General features: G+C 33.7%; 2 protein-coding genes across 2 annotated transcripts; one reads left to right on the forward strand and one right to left on the reverse strand.

Annotated features, from left to right (window-relative positions):
- The first annotated feature begins 1,122 nt into the window (after nucleotides 1-1,122).
- Nucleotides 1,123-3,025, forward strand: LOC145015057 (WPP domain-interacting protein 2-like). The gene is made up of 2 exons (XM_078973506.1): nucleotides 1,123-2,370; nucleotides 2,443-3,025. The coding sequence occupies exons 1-2, from the start codon at nucleotides 1,578-1,580 to the stop codon at nucleotides 2,880-2,882; spliced, it is 1,233 nt and encodes a 410-aa protein (XP_078829632.1). The 5' UTR covers nucleotides 1,123-1,577; the 3' UTR covers nucleotides 2,883-3,025.
- A 2,757-nt stretch (nucleotides 3,026-5,782) lies between these two features.
- On the reverse strand, nucleotides 5,783-7,992 carry LOC145015056 (uncharacterized). The gene has a single exon (XM_078973505.1). The coding sequence runs from the start codon at nucleotides 7,884-7,886 to the stop codon at nucleotides 6,081-6,083; it is 1,806 nt and encodes a 601-aa protein (XP_078829631.1). The 5' UTR covers nucleotides 7,887-7,992; the 3' UTR covers nucleotides 5,783-6,080.
- Between the last annotated feature and the right edge of the window lie 8,244 nt (nucleotides 7,993-16,236).

The following is a 16,236-nucleotide window of genomic DNA, read 5'->3' on the forward strand; positions in this document are numbered from 1 at the left end:
TTTGGATTTCAGATTGATTTTGGTTTATAAAATAAGAACAGAATAATCTAAAAAAACCCGAATTTTTAATATTTATCGTTAATCATTTATAAAATTACTAAATTATTCTTTTAAATATTATAAACTTTCATCTAATATAATACCTTAATATGATTTTTTTTTTTATAAAAAGTTTATTATCATTGAAATATTAAACTATAATCATTTTTTCTTAATACTAGTGTATAAATTATAATTCTTATAGAATTGGCTATCATCTAAGTATTATATCTTAAAATGTCTCCCTTCTTAAAAATCGAATTGTAATAATCAAATTATTGTTTGGTTGGATCGGATTTGTTTTGAATTTAATTTGAATTATTTTAATATATTTTTTGAAAAACAAAATCTTTTTAAATTTATTTGATCGGATCGGATCAAATCAATCTATCCAAACAAACACCACTAATTTAGAAGATTATATTCGCCACTAAACCCAAAATAAATATTTTCTTCCTATATAGATCAAGGTTGTAAAAAACGCTCGGCGTTAGCTAGTCGGTGGACTGGGATCAAGCGATTAATCGGCTAGGCGGAGATTAATCGGGGGATTAATCGGATACCATTAATTGCTAATTTGTTGAATTTTAAAAAATTAAATATGACTAATATCATATCAAATTTCGTAAATACTACTAATATGATAACAAAATAGGTTAATATGATTAATACAACACTAACCATGCCTCAAATAGTTTCCATAGAGATAAAACTTCTTAAAAATGTTAAAATTTCATCGTTTTATAATGCTTCCATCATTATGTATGCAGCGATTAATCGCTAGGCGCCCTTTAATCGGTCGAGTAACGCCTAGGGATTAATCGGAGATTAATCGGGACCTAGTCGGGATTTTTACAACAGTGATATAGATAAATACATGAAATATGATTTTTTTTTTTTTTAAATAACAATAAGAAACATGGTATGACTACACAAGCACGAAGTACAAGTATATATAGTAAGATAGGAATAAACAGACCCCATGTCACGTGACTTCCAGCGTGACCGTTATATCTGTACGTTGGCCCACCGGCTACATTAGCTGTGCCCACTCTCGTTCCAATACCTTTTATTTATTCTACAATAATAATAATAATAATGACGGATTCATTCTCTTGATCTTCCTAGAAATTTCATGGCTACAAATTCCATATCCACTCGCAATTTAGGGTTCCAGTTCTTCCAATTTGCTCAATCAGCATTACTTTCTCCAATTTAAAGCTTTCTTCATTCATTCATTATGGAAACTAAGGTATGTTGAAGTCTTCCACATTTAATTCACACTTTATCTTCACTTATTTAATTTCTCCAATTTTTTGAGTCGACGTCTTTTTGGAAGTGAAAGATTAAGCAATTGGCATTTACTTGAATTCAACCAATACCTAATTGGAAATTTGAGATTTAATTTCGCCGATTCGTTTTGCTATAGCCGGAAACGGCTGTTGTTAACTATCGATCGGTACTTTTGGATCGCTTTTGTTGTATCTATCATTTATATACAATTGTTAAAATTAAGCAAGTGTTCTTTGCTAAAACCAATGGATGATAACGAGTCGATATCCCCTGAAGAATTGGGAAATGTCGGTGAAAGTGAAATTAAATTAAAAAGTAATGGTGTGTGTCACGTTGAAGATGTTAATGATTCGTCCAATCGATCGTCGTCCCCATCTGTAAATAAGCGTGGATTGAGAAAATGGCGGAGGATGCCTAGGGAACTTGTTAAAACTCCAGGTAGTAAAATAGATAGTAGAAATAATGGGGATTTGGGTGATTCACTAGTTAGGGATTCTATGGTGAATGTTAATGGTAATTCTAAACTCCATCATGGTGATTCTGGATTGGGTGATCATTCTGTTCTTGCAACTAGGGCAGATTCTGAAAACAGTGAGGACCAAAGTATCAGGTCCTCATATGCTCCACGAACAAGACCTAAAATAAGTAATTCAAATGGGGGAAATTCAGCCATTTCAGTTCATTTTGGAGATCAGAAAAGCAATCTTCAAACTGGATCCAGCAAGAAGCTTAGGGGATTCAATATCGAGAAGGAAAATTCAGATTCCAATATGGGCAACTTTCTCTTTGTGCAGGGGACTACTAACTCTGTAGCAACCAAAAGTAAACAGAGTGGGAATTCTACAAAACATGATGATGATGAACTTGTAAACAATGAAGCTGAATCTGAAGATGTCACACAAGAAGATGCAGAAGAAGCTAAGGATTCATGGGAGGTGAAGGAAGAAAAGATTGAGAAATCTGAGGTGGGATTTGACCAAGATGCCCTTGTGGAATCCATCACAAGTTTCGATTCTTCCATTGAAGAACTTGAAATAGGTATACACCAAAGTTTCCTACTTTATTCATTCTTGATAAACTATTATTCATTTTCTTTTAAATAATCTGCAGAAGTGCAGAAATGGAAAGATATTGGGAAAGATGAGTCAGAGCCGTTGACTTTTGATGACTCGATTCGTAATATTCTTGAGCTCAAAGATGCCACAATTTCAGAACTTGAATCTGCCATAACATCAGCAGACACTAAAACTGAGCTTGATGAGCTTTTGAAGGAAAATATCCAAGCTGAGGTGGAAATTGTAGCAATAACTACAACAACTAAAAGCTTGATGCATGAAATGAAACATAATTTACAACAAAAAGCTGAAGATGATGTAAAGAAACTGGAAAATAAGAAGGTGTTGAAGAAACAGGAAACAGAAGAAGATGTAAAGAAATTGAAAAATAGGGTGTGTAGATTAAGTTCATGTCTTTTAATCCAATTGATACTATTGTTTGTTACATTTTACATTGAAATTTCTTCCCAAAAAGTGGAGCTTGTTCCCACTTAATTCAATATTAATTAGTATGTGACCCTCTGTAATATTTGTGTTTAGTTTTTGGGTTATTGTAAGGAGGTTATTGATTTGAATCCTGTGTAATTAATTAAAATTATGGTTATATGAAGTAGTAGCTAATTATGCTATTCTTGAAAGGTGTTAATTTGGATCAAATTTGGTTTTATTTTTGTATTTTGGTAAATAGTTGATTATACTATAATTACGAAGATTTTTAGGATCATTTGTTTAAAGTGATAAAAGGTTGGAAGATTTGATTTTGATTTGATTTATTAGATTTTGACTAAACTGGACTGAAGTTGACTATACTAATAAACATGATATTTCAAATGATGTTTTAAATAAAAAAATGAATTTTAAAGACACACGCCAATTTATCAAGATGGATATAGTGCATATCCAATGCAATCCACATTCAATACACACACATTTGCGATGTAACCTTTGTGACATATCATGTTGCTTAATGTTCCCGTTACCTCCCCACGAAAGTGTACAAAACGATCTTGATGTGTCATCCGTTTTATTCGTATTTTTTTTGAAAATTTTGAAATAAAAAAATGGATGCTTTTGGAAAGTATTCTTATAATATATGGAAGTCCGTTTATGGACCTATTATCATGAACCGACTTTTATCGGTGGTATTTTTTTAAATTATTTATAAGTGGTTAGTTATGTGGACTTGGAGTATATCGAAAACATCTTCGAATTCTTAATGGGCATGCTTTTTAGTGTTATGGAAGTTGTATGTAGACTTTTGTAATCCCCATGTCATTCTACTTTAATTTTTTTTTTTTTTTTTTTTTTTTTTTTTTTTTTTTTTAAAACAAAAAGGTTACCTAAGATTCTTGCCAAACAAGAATCCAATTTTTATACATATAGAAGTAATTATGTGAACGTTAATAAAAAGGGTAAATTACATGAATGGTCCTTGTGGTTTAGGGTAATCTACGTATTTGGTACTAAACAATTTTTTTTAACTCGGATCGTCCCTAATTTATATTTTTGTTGCACGTTTCGTACCTATCCATTCTAAAAAGTTTTTAGGGACCAATCACACAGATTACCCTAAACCACAGGGACCATCCGTGTAATTTACCCTAATAAAAAATTATAGTTGTCAATCATGTCGTATTCGAATTTCGGAGTTGATGGGTCAAAAAATGTAACCTGAACGCCACCCATGTAATTAACATATCATATGGTTCAACACTAATCCATATAAGCCAAACACGAACATAAACCATTTATATCGCTTAATTTATGTGCTTGTGGGTCATAACCTTGTTATTCGAATTGACAAGCATCAATGGGTTTGTAGGTAGGGTGTAATCGAGTCGAATAGTGTCAAACTCGAAACTTGACTCAATTAAAAAACTCGGGTTGAAAACTAACTCGTGCCTCAATTTCAAACTCGAGCTGTAGCTCAATAAAGTAATCGACACCTTTGAACTTGGCTCAACTCGACTTAACTAATTATTAAAAAGATAAAATTACATTAAACTGAAATAGAAATACGCCTAACTCATGAGCTTGACTCAACTCGACTCGATCATGTAAAATATGAATAAAATAACGGGTAAAAGTATAAATATAATTAAGCTCGATTAAGCTCCCGAGCGTCATGAGCTGCATGTTTCAATACTCGAGCAGCTCGAGCTCAAGCTCGAATCGAGTTGACTTGAACCGAGTTGATTTCAAATATTTTTCGAGTTGGTTTCGAGTATCTCACGAGCTTACTCGATGCAGTTACAACCCTATTTGTAGGTCATAATATTGTTTGCAGATGACCACCGTATGAAGCATATATACATGACATTCATTATGTTTTAATATATTTTATGCTGTTTTTTTTAAAATCAATTTCATAAGAAAAAGTTAAGGATAGAAGATATTTATTTAAACAATAGTCGATTAAGCAACATGGAGTCGTGACATATGGAAATGATTAGGATCCAGGGCATTGCAAATTCAAAACGTGAGAAAGGATGAGACTAAGAGTTCAAAATTTCTGGATAAGTGTGTTAAAGTGATTACTTTTAGGCTACATAGATTTAGGTATTGCATATTTCAAAAAGGAAAAATATGTTTTTTTAATCTAATATAATTAAAAGGATTTGCGGTCCTAACACGAACCGCCTACCAACCAGAACACGGATCAACCTGTCAATGAGTCGATCCTTTTTCAGACAATCCAAACTTGTTTATTTGCGTGTTATATAAAAAATTACTACCTGTAATAAAACAGATGTTTTTACTTCAAGATTGGTGATATTTGGAAATATATGGCTAAAACGGTGATTCACACAACATATATGCATGACGCAATACAGGGTCATATTACTTTACGTAAAAAAATTGATAAAAATAGTTGCCAATTTGCTCATGACATAATTCATTCAAAACATTGAATAAAGGCATGCCATTCAACTCTTGGTATTCTCAATTCTCAAAGTTATGACTTGTGACTTGGAAAACTTTTATTGATTCTTGCAAGAAATATGACAAAAATATAATGAGGGCATTCTTGTAATTTACTCATCCCCATAAGATTGGCTTCTTTATTTGACATTTTCCTAGTCCAAGTCTTCCTTCCACTACCCCACTTTCCACCTTTTGGGTTGGTTATTTCACAACCTCCAACTATATTTTCTACTTACATCCACCAATTATTTATTATCTACCTTTTAACAACATTCTTTTTCACAAAAATCCAAGCCCGATATTACCCTTTATTTATTCTTATCAAAATATAAAAAAACAATATTTTTTTTCATTTTTAAATTATAACCTTGAACACCACAAAATCTTTGCAGTAAATTAAGATAAAAAACACAGAAAACTCAGAAAGCTAGTGATTGATTGATTTGATTAATCCCATTTGAAGTCCAATATATTCCTAGTACATATGCAACCTTGCTTACATTATGACATCATCATCATCATCATCCAAAAGAAACCAACAAAAAAGGGTATTTTGGAACTTTCCTTAATCCCATGCTAAACACTCTTGCATGTCATCATCACCAATAAAATTCAAACACATAACACCAGCCATATCTAATAACACTTGCCAAAAAAGTGATCATTTTTCAGGAAAAGAAAAGAAAATCAGTTTAGGAAATCTACTACGACTACTACTAATTCTAATGAAAAGGTGATAAAATCACCAAAAAAAAAAAAAAAAAAAAACTAACCCATGTTTGAGTTGTATGATGAAGAAGCATACCCATTTCCATTTACATTTCCAGCTTCATCTTCCATCATTGTAGCCGGAGGAAACTCATTCAGATCAATGTCAAGACCTTTCCGGCGGCCGCTACTAGCTGCTTCTCCGGTGGAGGTGATTTGGCTCGACGGAGCTGCTTGTGCTTCGATGGTTCCAGTCCAGTGGCACCTCTTATGCCCACCAAGTGCTTGTCCTGTTGGAAAAATCTTGTCGCAGATTTTACATTGATGAAGTATACCATTGCTCCCCAGAGTCACCATGGCATCAGCTGCGAATTCGACTTCTTTCTCCACATGTTCATCGGATAGATTCATTAGAGAGCTCTCGTAATCCTCTGGTTCAGTCTGATGATGATGATGATGATCGATTGTTGATGTGAGCTTTGTTTTGTTGTGACTTGATCTATGCCCACCAAGTGCTTGATGAGTTGCGAAACATTTATGGCAGGTGGTGCATTTGTATTTACTCTCATGATGTTCTGGTATTGACAATGACAATGGAAGCAGGAGAGGTGGTGGAAGAGTTGGGTCACCGGCGACGATGGGGAGCTGTTCCAATTCCATCATCAGCTTCATCTTCTTCCTCTTCTTTATCTTGGTAGGACTGTTGTAAGAAGGATTACTGAATGGATTCTTGTATTTGTAATTAATCAGTAAATGTTGGGTGTTTCTACAATCGGATTCGTTGTCAGAAAAATTCTTGATCATACCATCAAACTCCATTTTCACCGGTTCGATTTCTTCCACCATAGCTGCTTTTCCTTTCCCTGTCGACACCGGAAGATGAATAGAAGGAGATTTTTCGTCGATTTTATGTTGATCTTTATTTGTTAGAGAATTACTGTTGGAACGCTCAAGCACCACCACCGGCGCCACTCCTAACTGCCTCTGAGTAACATCGGATTCCGCCGGAGATGGATCGGCATGAGCTAAGCTCATGAGATCCTCCACCGCTTCCAGTAACACCTTATCGTCATCAGCTGCTTTCAACGCCCTACGGCCTCTCCGTTCAGTCACCGACCACCCCCGTAAAAACTTTGTCAAATCAACCACCTGATCGCCGCCGGCGCCACCGTCATCAACGACGTTGCTGCCTTCTTCATTGACATAATTCTCAGATAAAGACGAAGAAGAAGTGGAAGAAGCAAAATAGCTTGGTTTATTTTTCACTAGGTTACGGCGGGGTGCGACGGCGGTTGGGGTTGGGGTGTTGGGTGGTGGTAGAATGCCTCGCCATAGTCGTTCGGGGTGACACCTCATATGTCCAAACAGTGATTTCATGGATGGGAAGATTTTTCCACATAGAGAACATGTGGGTTTACCCTCATCATTCACGCAGCTAGCATAATAGGGTTTTCTTTCTTCTTGTTGCTGTTGATGTTGTTTCTTCAGATTCTCATCGCCATTGTTGAAATCATGATAAGCATCTTTGTTAAACTTAGTTGTTTTGGATGAGTGTTTTAGAAAAGTGTTCTTGTTAGCGGCTTGAACATGAATCCTCATGTGACCTCCCAATGCTTTCCCCGAGCTGAACTCTTTTTTACATTCAGGACAAACCCTTTTTCCTTGATTCATCGTTTCACCTTCTTTCGCCATTCTCGAGCTCGACGTCGAGAAGCTTCCGATCACATCCTCCTCCGACGATTTCTCACCTTCTATCGCCGCCGCGAGCTTCGGAATCTTGAGTTTTATCACCATCTTTCCGTCGCTAGAAGGCGATCCGATCATCCTCTCTTCTATACGATCTTCATCCCCAATGATTTTCTCCATTTATATCGATCAATCGAGAACAAACAAACAAACACTCACGAGCTGTGAAGTGATAGAGATCAATGATAACTGAATAAAACCCTAATCCAGAACGAGAGAAAAAAAAAAAAAAAAAAAAAAAAAACTACGATCGACGATCGATTAATCAAGAAAACGAAATACGAAGAGATGATCTCATGACTGAAAAAGAAAAGAGGGAGAACGAGGGTATTGCTGTTCTTATTCTCTCTCTAAATCTCTGCAACTACGTATGAATAAAATCTTTCAAGGAAGTTAAACCCAGCTCGAAAAATCAGCTGCAAGATCTGGAAAGTGAGAAAAGATTACGAAGAAGAAAGAAAGCAAAGGTCTTCGGTCGATTCTCAACTGCCATGTAGGTGTGTTGAGGGAAATTGACCATCACGTTCGACCTCCGCTTGCCTCTTATTCCGGTTTCTCAGTGTCCATCTCTCTATGATCTCTCTCACACACACACACACGCTTTTCTCTCTCTAACTCCTTCATAGAAATATATATCACAATCACACACAAGCATTTAATTACCCACCTCAAAACAAAAATATGGTTACTAAAAAGTCGCTCTTTCTATCTTGTAACTTAATGAAGAAGGCAAATTAGCCCCTGAAGTTTGATTATGAACGAACACAGTCCCTATGATAGATAACATTTACTTTCAAGTATAATATCTTAATTTTCACATTTGTATTAGTCAAAGGGTTCATCATCTTTTTAGTTTGATTTGCTTATGATAATGGGGTGATTGATCTCTGCTTTTTAATGAAATATATGTAATGTTTGACTTAATGTAAAATTTTAAAAATTATAGTCAAGAATATATCCAAGACTATTTTTCAAGCAAAGACGACGTAAAGAAATTCTAAAGAATAAAGTGAATGTTGTGAATGACGTGTAATTGTTGAGAACTTAATTTTTTTTTTTTTTCAAAAAAATAAAAGTTCTATAGAATTTGGAACATAGACAATAGATGATGAAAAATCATGTATTTAGCAAAGAAAGTATTCGATCTGTTTCTTTTATTGAAAAAAAGGACTTCCATTTTTGTTCTAATAAAAAATATATAACGATTTACAGTATTTAATTAAGAAGTTGGATTAGGAAAAGCCAAGTATGATGGGTTTGTTGTGTTTATATTTTTTTAAAGTTTGTTAAAAAGAAGCACCCACATATATATATATATATATATATATATATATATATATATATATATATATATATATATATATATATATATATATATATATATATATACACACTAATAAATAAAATCATTTTTCTGCCACATGTCATGCCTCAATGATTTGGACACATGACATTTTAATACATTTTTAGAATTTTGTTATTTCCAAATGTAATTTTCTGATTGGCTTACATACATAGCTTATTTCGGTTACAAATTTGCTGGAAATAAAGGCGATAAGTAATACAATTGATTTCTTTTTGATACCCTCATTTTACATCTCCTCATTTACGCCTCCATCTCTACAACGCCTCCAATTATTCTCTCAATCCATCCTCAGGCTTCCCATCTTCGATCAGCAATCCAGCCCAAAACTCCATCATCGATCTTCCAATTTCTTGATCTAACAACATCAATCTTTAGGATCTACATCCATCTTCAGGCTGTAACCCTTGCAATTATTGATCTTCCACGTTCTCAAATTAATTGTTGGCGTTATTACAGGTACGATTCTACTATCCTTGCACACCAACTGTTTGATTATATGCTCATAACAGTTTTTCGTCTGGATTTCTCGATAATCGATCAAATGAAGCTTATGTGTTTGACGATATAACTATTTGCTATGTAACCCCAAGATGGTTAATGGTTTAGGTTAGTTGAAATAACACACTTGGTGTAATTTGCAAGTTTCTGAGAATCTTAATAAACGACTTCAATTAAGATTAAAAAATGTCACCTGCATCAAATTATCCCTGTACACCAACTGTTTGATTATATGCTCATAACAATTTTTGGTCTGGATTTCTCGATAATTGGTCAAAATGAAGATTATGTGTTTGATGATATAACTGCTTGCTATGTAACCCCCAGAAGGTTAATGATTTAGGTTAGTTGAAATAACCCACTTGGTGTAATTTGCAAGTTTCTGAGAATCTTAATATACAACTTCAATTAAGATTAAAAAATGTCACTTGCATCAAATTATCCCTGCACACATGATCGAGTGATTAAAAACAAATCTGCAAAAAAAAAAAAAAAAAAAAAATCTCTTATTTGTTAAAAAAATCATAGATGTGATTGTTTTTGTTTCAATTTGGTGTACATTCTGATTTGACAAATATTAGAAAATTGTTAAATTTGCCACAATATATTTGATTATGTATATTTTCTGTTCATGATAACATAATATTTATACTTTGTTGGAATAAGTAAAAATGTTTCAAAATGTTTAAAATGTTTATTGTTGGTGTTATTATAGGTACGATTAAGTATTTATAACCCCCAAAGTTAATTGTGGGTATAAGGGTAGTATGGTCTTTTTAATTAAGAATTTGTTTGTTATCTTTTTTTGTTCATGATAACATAAAACTTATATTCTGTTTGAATGAGTAAAAATGTTTCATATTGTGCATTGGTGTTTGTTTGTTATAATTGATAACCCCCAAATTTACTTGTGAGTATAAGGGTAGTAACGTCTTTTTAATCAAGTATTTGTTTGTTATATCCACAGGTGGTACACTTGTTCTGGGGGACGACTTTCTCTATCAAATTGTTGTCTATCTGAATGGTACATCCTTAATATACAACTTCAATTAAGATTAAAAAATGTCATTTGCATTAAATTATCCCTGCACACATGATCGAGTGATTAAAAAAAAATCTTATTTGTTAAAAAAATCATAGATGTGACTATTTTTGTTTCAATTTGGTGTACATTCTGTTTTGGCAAATATTAGAAAATTGTTTTTGTTTCAATTTGGTGTGCATTCTTTTTACTTAAGAATTTGTTTGTTATATTTTCTTGTTCATGATAACATAATACTTATATTCTGTTTGAATGAGTAAAAATGTTTCATATTGTTTATAAGGTGTTTGTTTCTAGGGCACACCACCATCTTTATCTCAAGACACAATCTATCACAACCATCATCGTCCTTCCTCCCTCATCTAAATTTCATCACTAGCATATTTTTGCTTCCCTCTCTTCTTATCTTCTTGTTGCTGCCCTATGTCCTCGCGTCATCGTCATTGTGAAAAAAAATTAGCAGAATAAGGGTTAATGGGGGAGACTGCTTTGAGACATAGAAGAAACAATCAAGGAGTTTGTTCAGATTAGCATATTCATCGATGACTGGTCTGCATTGTTATTGACAAAGCACGACGGAATGAGGGCTACCGACGGTGACCATGATGATTTCTTGGTGAGTAGACAACCTTGTTCTTCATTTACACATCGAAGCCTTTATTTATTGGTTCTACTTCATCTGACACTGACCCTTATAATCGATGGAAAAAATAGCTACACAAAGTTGTAATCTGATTTGAAGGAAAAGCTAATGCACAAAAGTTGTTTGATGAAATGTGTGAGAGAGATCTGGTGTCTAAAACTCAATGATGTATGAGTATTTTCATATTAGTTTTTCTGGGTTCTATTTGTTCTTAAAAGGGAAAACAGAGGATTGAGCTCGAGAGGGTTCAACGAGAGATTGAGAAAGGTAATAAAAAAATCGTTTAGGCTGTTTTTCTCAATTCCCGATCCACTCTTTGCTTTCTAATTGAATTTTCTATATCATAAGTTCTATGTAGGAAAAGAAATTGATTCGTGCATCACCAGGTAACAAAAATTTCTTTTTTTTCAACCCTTGTATTCATTCTCGCATCTTTACTTGGTTCTGTTATCAACCTTGTGAAAATATTGGTTGCAAGTGGAGAACATGATCATGAATCTTGAATTTTTGATTGTTTGTTGTATTTTGTTATGGAAATTTAAAGTTATTTTATTGATATTGTTATTCTTTTTCATTCATCTGCCAAGCTTTCTCATGTTTTTTGTATAATTTTTGTGGATTCCGTGCTAATGTATTGAAAAGTTTATGAAACATTATAAGAGTAGGTCTGTAATATATTTATTTACCATTGATTGTATATCTTTCATTACCCGCTTGTAGCATGAGTCATTTCTGAATAGATTTTTTTTTTTTTTTTTTTTTTTGTAATATAAATGTGCTTTTTCAAATTTAGGAAAATGGTGTGACTAGTTCATCAAAGATGTTTTGAATAGTGGATGGCTTTTAGGAAACATTCAAGATAATTTAGAAGACTCTCAACTGAATGTCAAAACTAATAAATCAAATTTTATAAATAGGTTTTTTGAGTTTAATCATCAATGAATAGAATTATATTATAATTGCATGTATTTAATGATTGATGTTTTGAACAGGTTTAATGTAAGAGCTTGATATTTTGAATAAGGCTAACTGTAACTAAGAAAATCGATAACATGATCAAGGGGGACCCTTTTTGAATTCATTTATGATTAGTGGTATATTTATCAATGAATATAACGGCTGGAAATGTAGAAATTTAGATATCTTTTGTATTTTGTTAAAATATATTCATATATGGTTAAAAATGTATGGCTAAAGTTGTATTCTTGTATGATTATGATTAGAGGTTCATTCTTTTGTAATAAAATGCTTTTGTTTAGAGTTGTATTCATTTATGATTACGATTAGTGGTTTATTTTTTTTGAATGAAATGATGAATTCTTAAAAATTCTTTGTTTTCAATTCATAAAAAAAACGAGTCTAGTCATGTCATCTTCACTTATGAATATAACACTACTTGATAAATATTCGGATAAAATGATTAATGTGTCAATATTTTTGATGTGGGTGGTAAAAATATAACTTTAAGCAAAATAATAATAATAATAATAATAATAATAATAATAATAATAATAATAATAATAATAATAATAATAATAATAATAATAACGTTTTATTTTTTAAAATTATGGTAAAAACGTTTTTTAAAATCATTTTATTGATTTTGTTAATTAAAAATAGATTATATAAATTCCTAATATTTGGATAAAAAATCTATTAATCATATTAAATCCTATGATTTTAGGAATTAATTAATTACCCATAAATTATCCATAATTAATTATATTGTAAAATTTCTTTTATGCACTTATATGATGATTTGTTCACAACTGTTCTCACGTTCTCAACCTTTTAGGTATTCTCATTTGATCCTTTTCACACACACACACACACACACACACACATATATATATATATATATATATATATTCAATTTACATTTAATTTAAGTTGTTACGGATAGAATCAACGTTAAGATGGTGTAGTGGTGATTAAATAAAAGTAAATTAAATATTGAATTACACATACTTCAACTTTAAACTTTTCCTAGGAATTTAGGATAAGGAGGTACCGGAGGCAAGAGCTCACAGAGAGATAATCGAGGTCCTACTAGAGTCTGTTTATATAAAGATTTTATGCACTGTAAGTCAAAACCCTTTTATATAAACAAAGGCGTAGTTGGGTTGACTATGTGGATGAAAAAGATGGAGTCTGTTTTCGAGATAAGATTTTGTCTAGAGAACTGCCAAATCGAGTTCGCCACCTGCACCATGACAAACATAACCTTAAGCTAGTGGAACAATTACACCAAGAGCATGTGTGTTAACATAGCAAACACCATGTCTTTGAATGAGTTGAAGCAACTAATGATTGGAGAGTACTGTCCACATGAAGAGATACAAAAGTTGGAGCAGGAGTTGTGGTATCTTATGATGCAGGAAGTTGATGTTGCTACCTATACAAGTCGTTTTAACGACCTTGCCACCTTATGTCCCGGGATGGTTACCTCGGAAGAGAATAAGATAGAGATGTATATTTGGGGTTTGCCTCAGCTAATCCAAGGCTTATTCATTGCCTCAAAACCAACTACCTTCGACAATGCCAAGAGATTAACCTTTAGTCTGACCCATCAAGAGGTTCGTTGTGGAACGATGGTTCAGAAGGCTGAACTTCCGAAGGTAGAGGGTAGAGAAAAGAAGTTTGGCAAGGAGTCCAAAAAGAAGGTTAGACAACTAGCAGAGAAGATACGGGAAATTATTCAAGCGTTTGCGGTTTCAACACCATCAACAAGGACTCCCTCTGGAAGTAGCCCTAGATGCAAGGAGTGTAGGTTTCGTCATAATGGATCATGTTGGGTCTGTACCAACTACGGCAAGAAACGTCACATTGCCAACATATGCAAAACCCCACCCAATCAAGGAACCACAACAGTAGATAGTCGAGCGTGCTATGATTGTAAGGAGATTGGACATATCAGGAGGGATTGTCCAAAGTTGAAAGGTCAGGGAGATAATACTAGAAGCAGTGCATTTTTCGTAGGAGCAAGATCTGAAGGTGATGACGGGTACGTTCCTAATCAATAATTTATATGCAAATATACTTTTTGATACCGATGCTGATAGAAGCTATATTACCCCCGAATTTAGGAAATTGTTAAATCACCCATCTAGTAAACTTAGGGAAGCGTATAGGGTAGAAATGGATAATGGCCAAGTCGGTAGTGTTAAAAAAAATACTTAGGAATTGTGCCTTACCATTAGATAATCATACTTTTCTCCTCGACCATATGCCAATGTTCATTAGAAGTTTTGACGTCATCATCGATATGGACTGGTTATCCTCTAACCACGTCGAGGTACTGTGCTTCGAGAAATCCTTACGTCTACCCTTAACAAACAGAGAACCCTTAATCGTCTACGACGACAAACCCGGTAGAAAAATTAGGATCATCTCCTGCATGAAGGCTAGAAAATACTTGCATAAAAAGTATTTCGGCTTCTTAGATCATATTGTCGATAGGAAAGACAATAAAAAGAAAAGATCGAGGAAGTACCTCAGGTGTGTGATTTTCCTAATGTATTCCCTAAAGATCTATCAGGTCTACCGCCAGATCGAAAAGTAGAGGTTCAAATCGATCTAGTTCCAGGAGCTTCCCTAGTAGCAAAGTCTCCTTATAGATTGGAACCCTTAGAGATGCAAGAACTCTCCAGCCAACTACAAGAACTTCTTGAAAAGGGTTTCATTAGACCAATCTTTTCGCCTTGGGGAGTACCCATTCTATTTTTCAAGAAGAAGGACAGATCTTTTCGAATGTACATTGATAGAGAGCTAAAGAAGTTGACCATTAAGAATAGATATCCACTACCCCAAATAGACGATCTACTCGATCAATTGCAACAATCCAGTTACATCTATAAAATTGACTTGAGATCGGGATATCATCAACATCGAGTCACGGAAGAGGACATTCCAAAGACCGCCTTTAAGATGCGGTATGGTCATTATGAGTTCTTAGTCACGCCTTTAGGATTGACCAACGCCTCAGATGTCTTTATGGATCTTATGAATCGAGTGCGCAAGCCCTACTTGGATAAATTCGTGATTGTATTCATCAACGATATTATGGTATATTCACGAACCAAGGAAGAGCACGGGCAACACCTTCGAGTGATCCTAGAGCTTTTAAGGAAAGAAAGATTGTAAGTAATATTCTCTAAGTGCGAATTTTGGATAAGAGAAGTACACTTTCGTGGGCATGTGGTAAGAAATAGAGGAATTCATGTCGACCCTTCCAAGATAGAAGCAGTAAAGAATTGGGAAGCACCCAAAATGCCAACATAAGTGCATTAATTTTTAGGTTTGGTTGGTTATTACTGAAGATTTATATAAAATTTCTTCCATATAGCGAAACCCCTCATAATATTAAGCTAAAAAGAAGTAAGATTCATTTTGGGAGACCAATAAGAAGCAACTTTCCAAAAGCTGAAGGAAATGTTGTGTAGTGCACCGATACTATCCCTTCCAGAAGGCACTGATGACTTCGTAGTATATTATGATGCTTCACATTAGGGATTAGGATGTGTGTTTATGCAAACGGAGACTCTCATAGCCTATGCCTCAAGATAACTTAAGGTACATGAGAACAAATACACCACCCACGACCTAGAGTTGGGAACAATAGTTTTTGCCCTGAAGATTTAGCGTCATTAATTTCACAAAACGAAGTGTGTAGTATACACAAATCATAAGAGTCTGCTTATCATCTTAGATAAAAAAAGAGCTCAACATGATACGGAAAAGATGGTTAGAGTTGCTAAATGACTATGATTGTGAGATTCGTTACTAACCAAGAAAGTATAACATTGTAGCTGGCGCTTTAAACCACAAAGAGTGAGTTAAACCTCAGAGTCAAAGCACTTATGATAAATACCCAGTCAAATATAATCTCATAGATTAGGAATGCTCAACTCGAGGCTTTGAC

This window comes from Lactuca saligna, chromosome 9 (genome assembly GCF_052625555.1).
Source record: "Lactuca saligna cultivar CGN05327 chromosome 9, ASM5262555v1, whole genome shotgun sequence".
Classification (NCBI taxonomy): Eukaryota; Viridiplantae; Streptophyta; class Magnoliopsida; order Asterales; family Asteraceae; genus Lactuca; species Lactuca saligna.

What these genes read in the sequence shown, in the direction of transcription:
- LOC145015056 (XM_078973505.1), bottom strand. Translation starts at nt 7,886, where the DNA reads ATGGAGAAAATCATTGGGGATGAAGATCGTATAGAAGAGAGGATGATC.
- LOC145015057 (XM_078973506.1), top strand. Translation starts at nt 1,578, where the DNA reads ATGGATGATAACGAGTCGATATCCCCTGAAGAATTGGGAAATGTCGGT. An exon ending in CATTGAAGAACTTGAAATAG is followed by an intron (nt 2,371 to 2,442) that starts GTATACACCAAA and finishes AATAATCTGCAG; the next exon opens with AAGTGCAGAAATGGAAAGAT.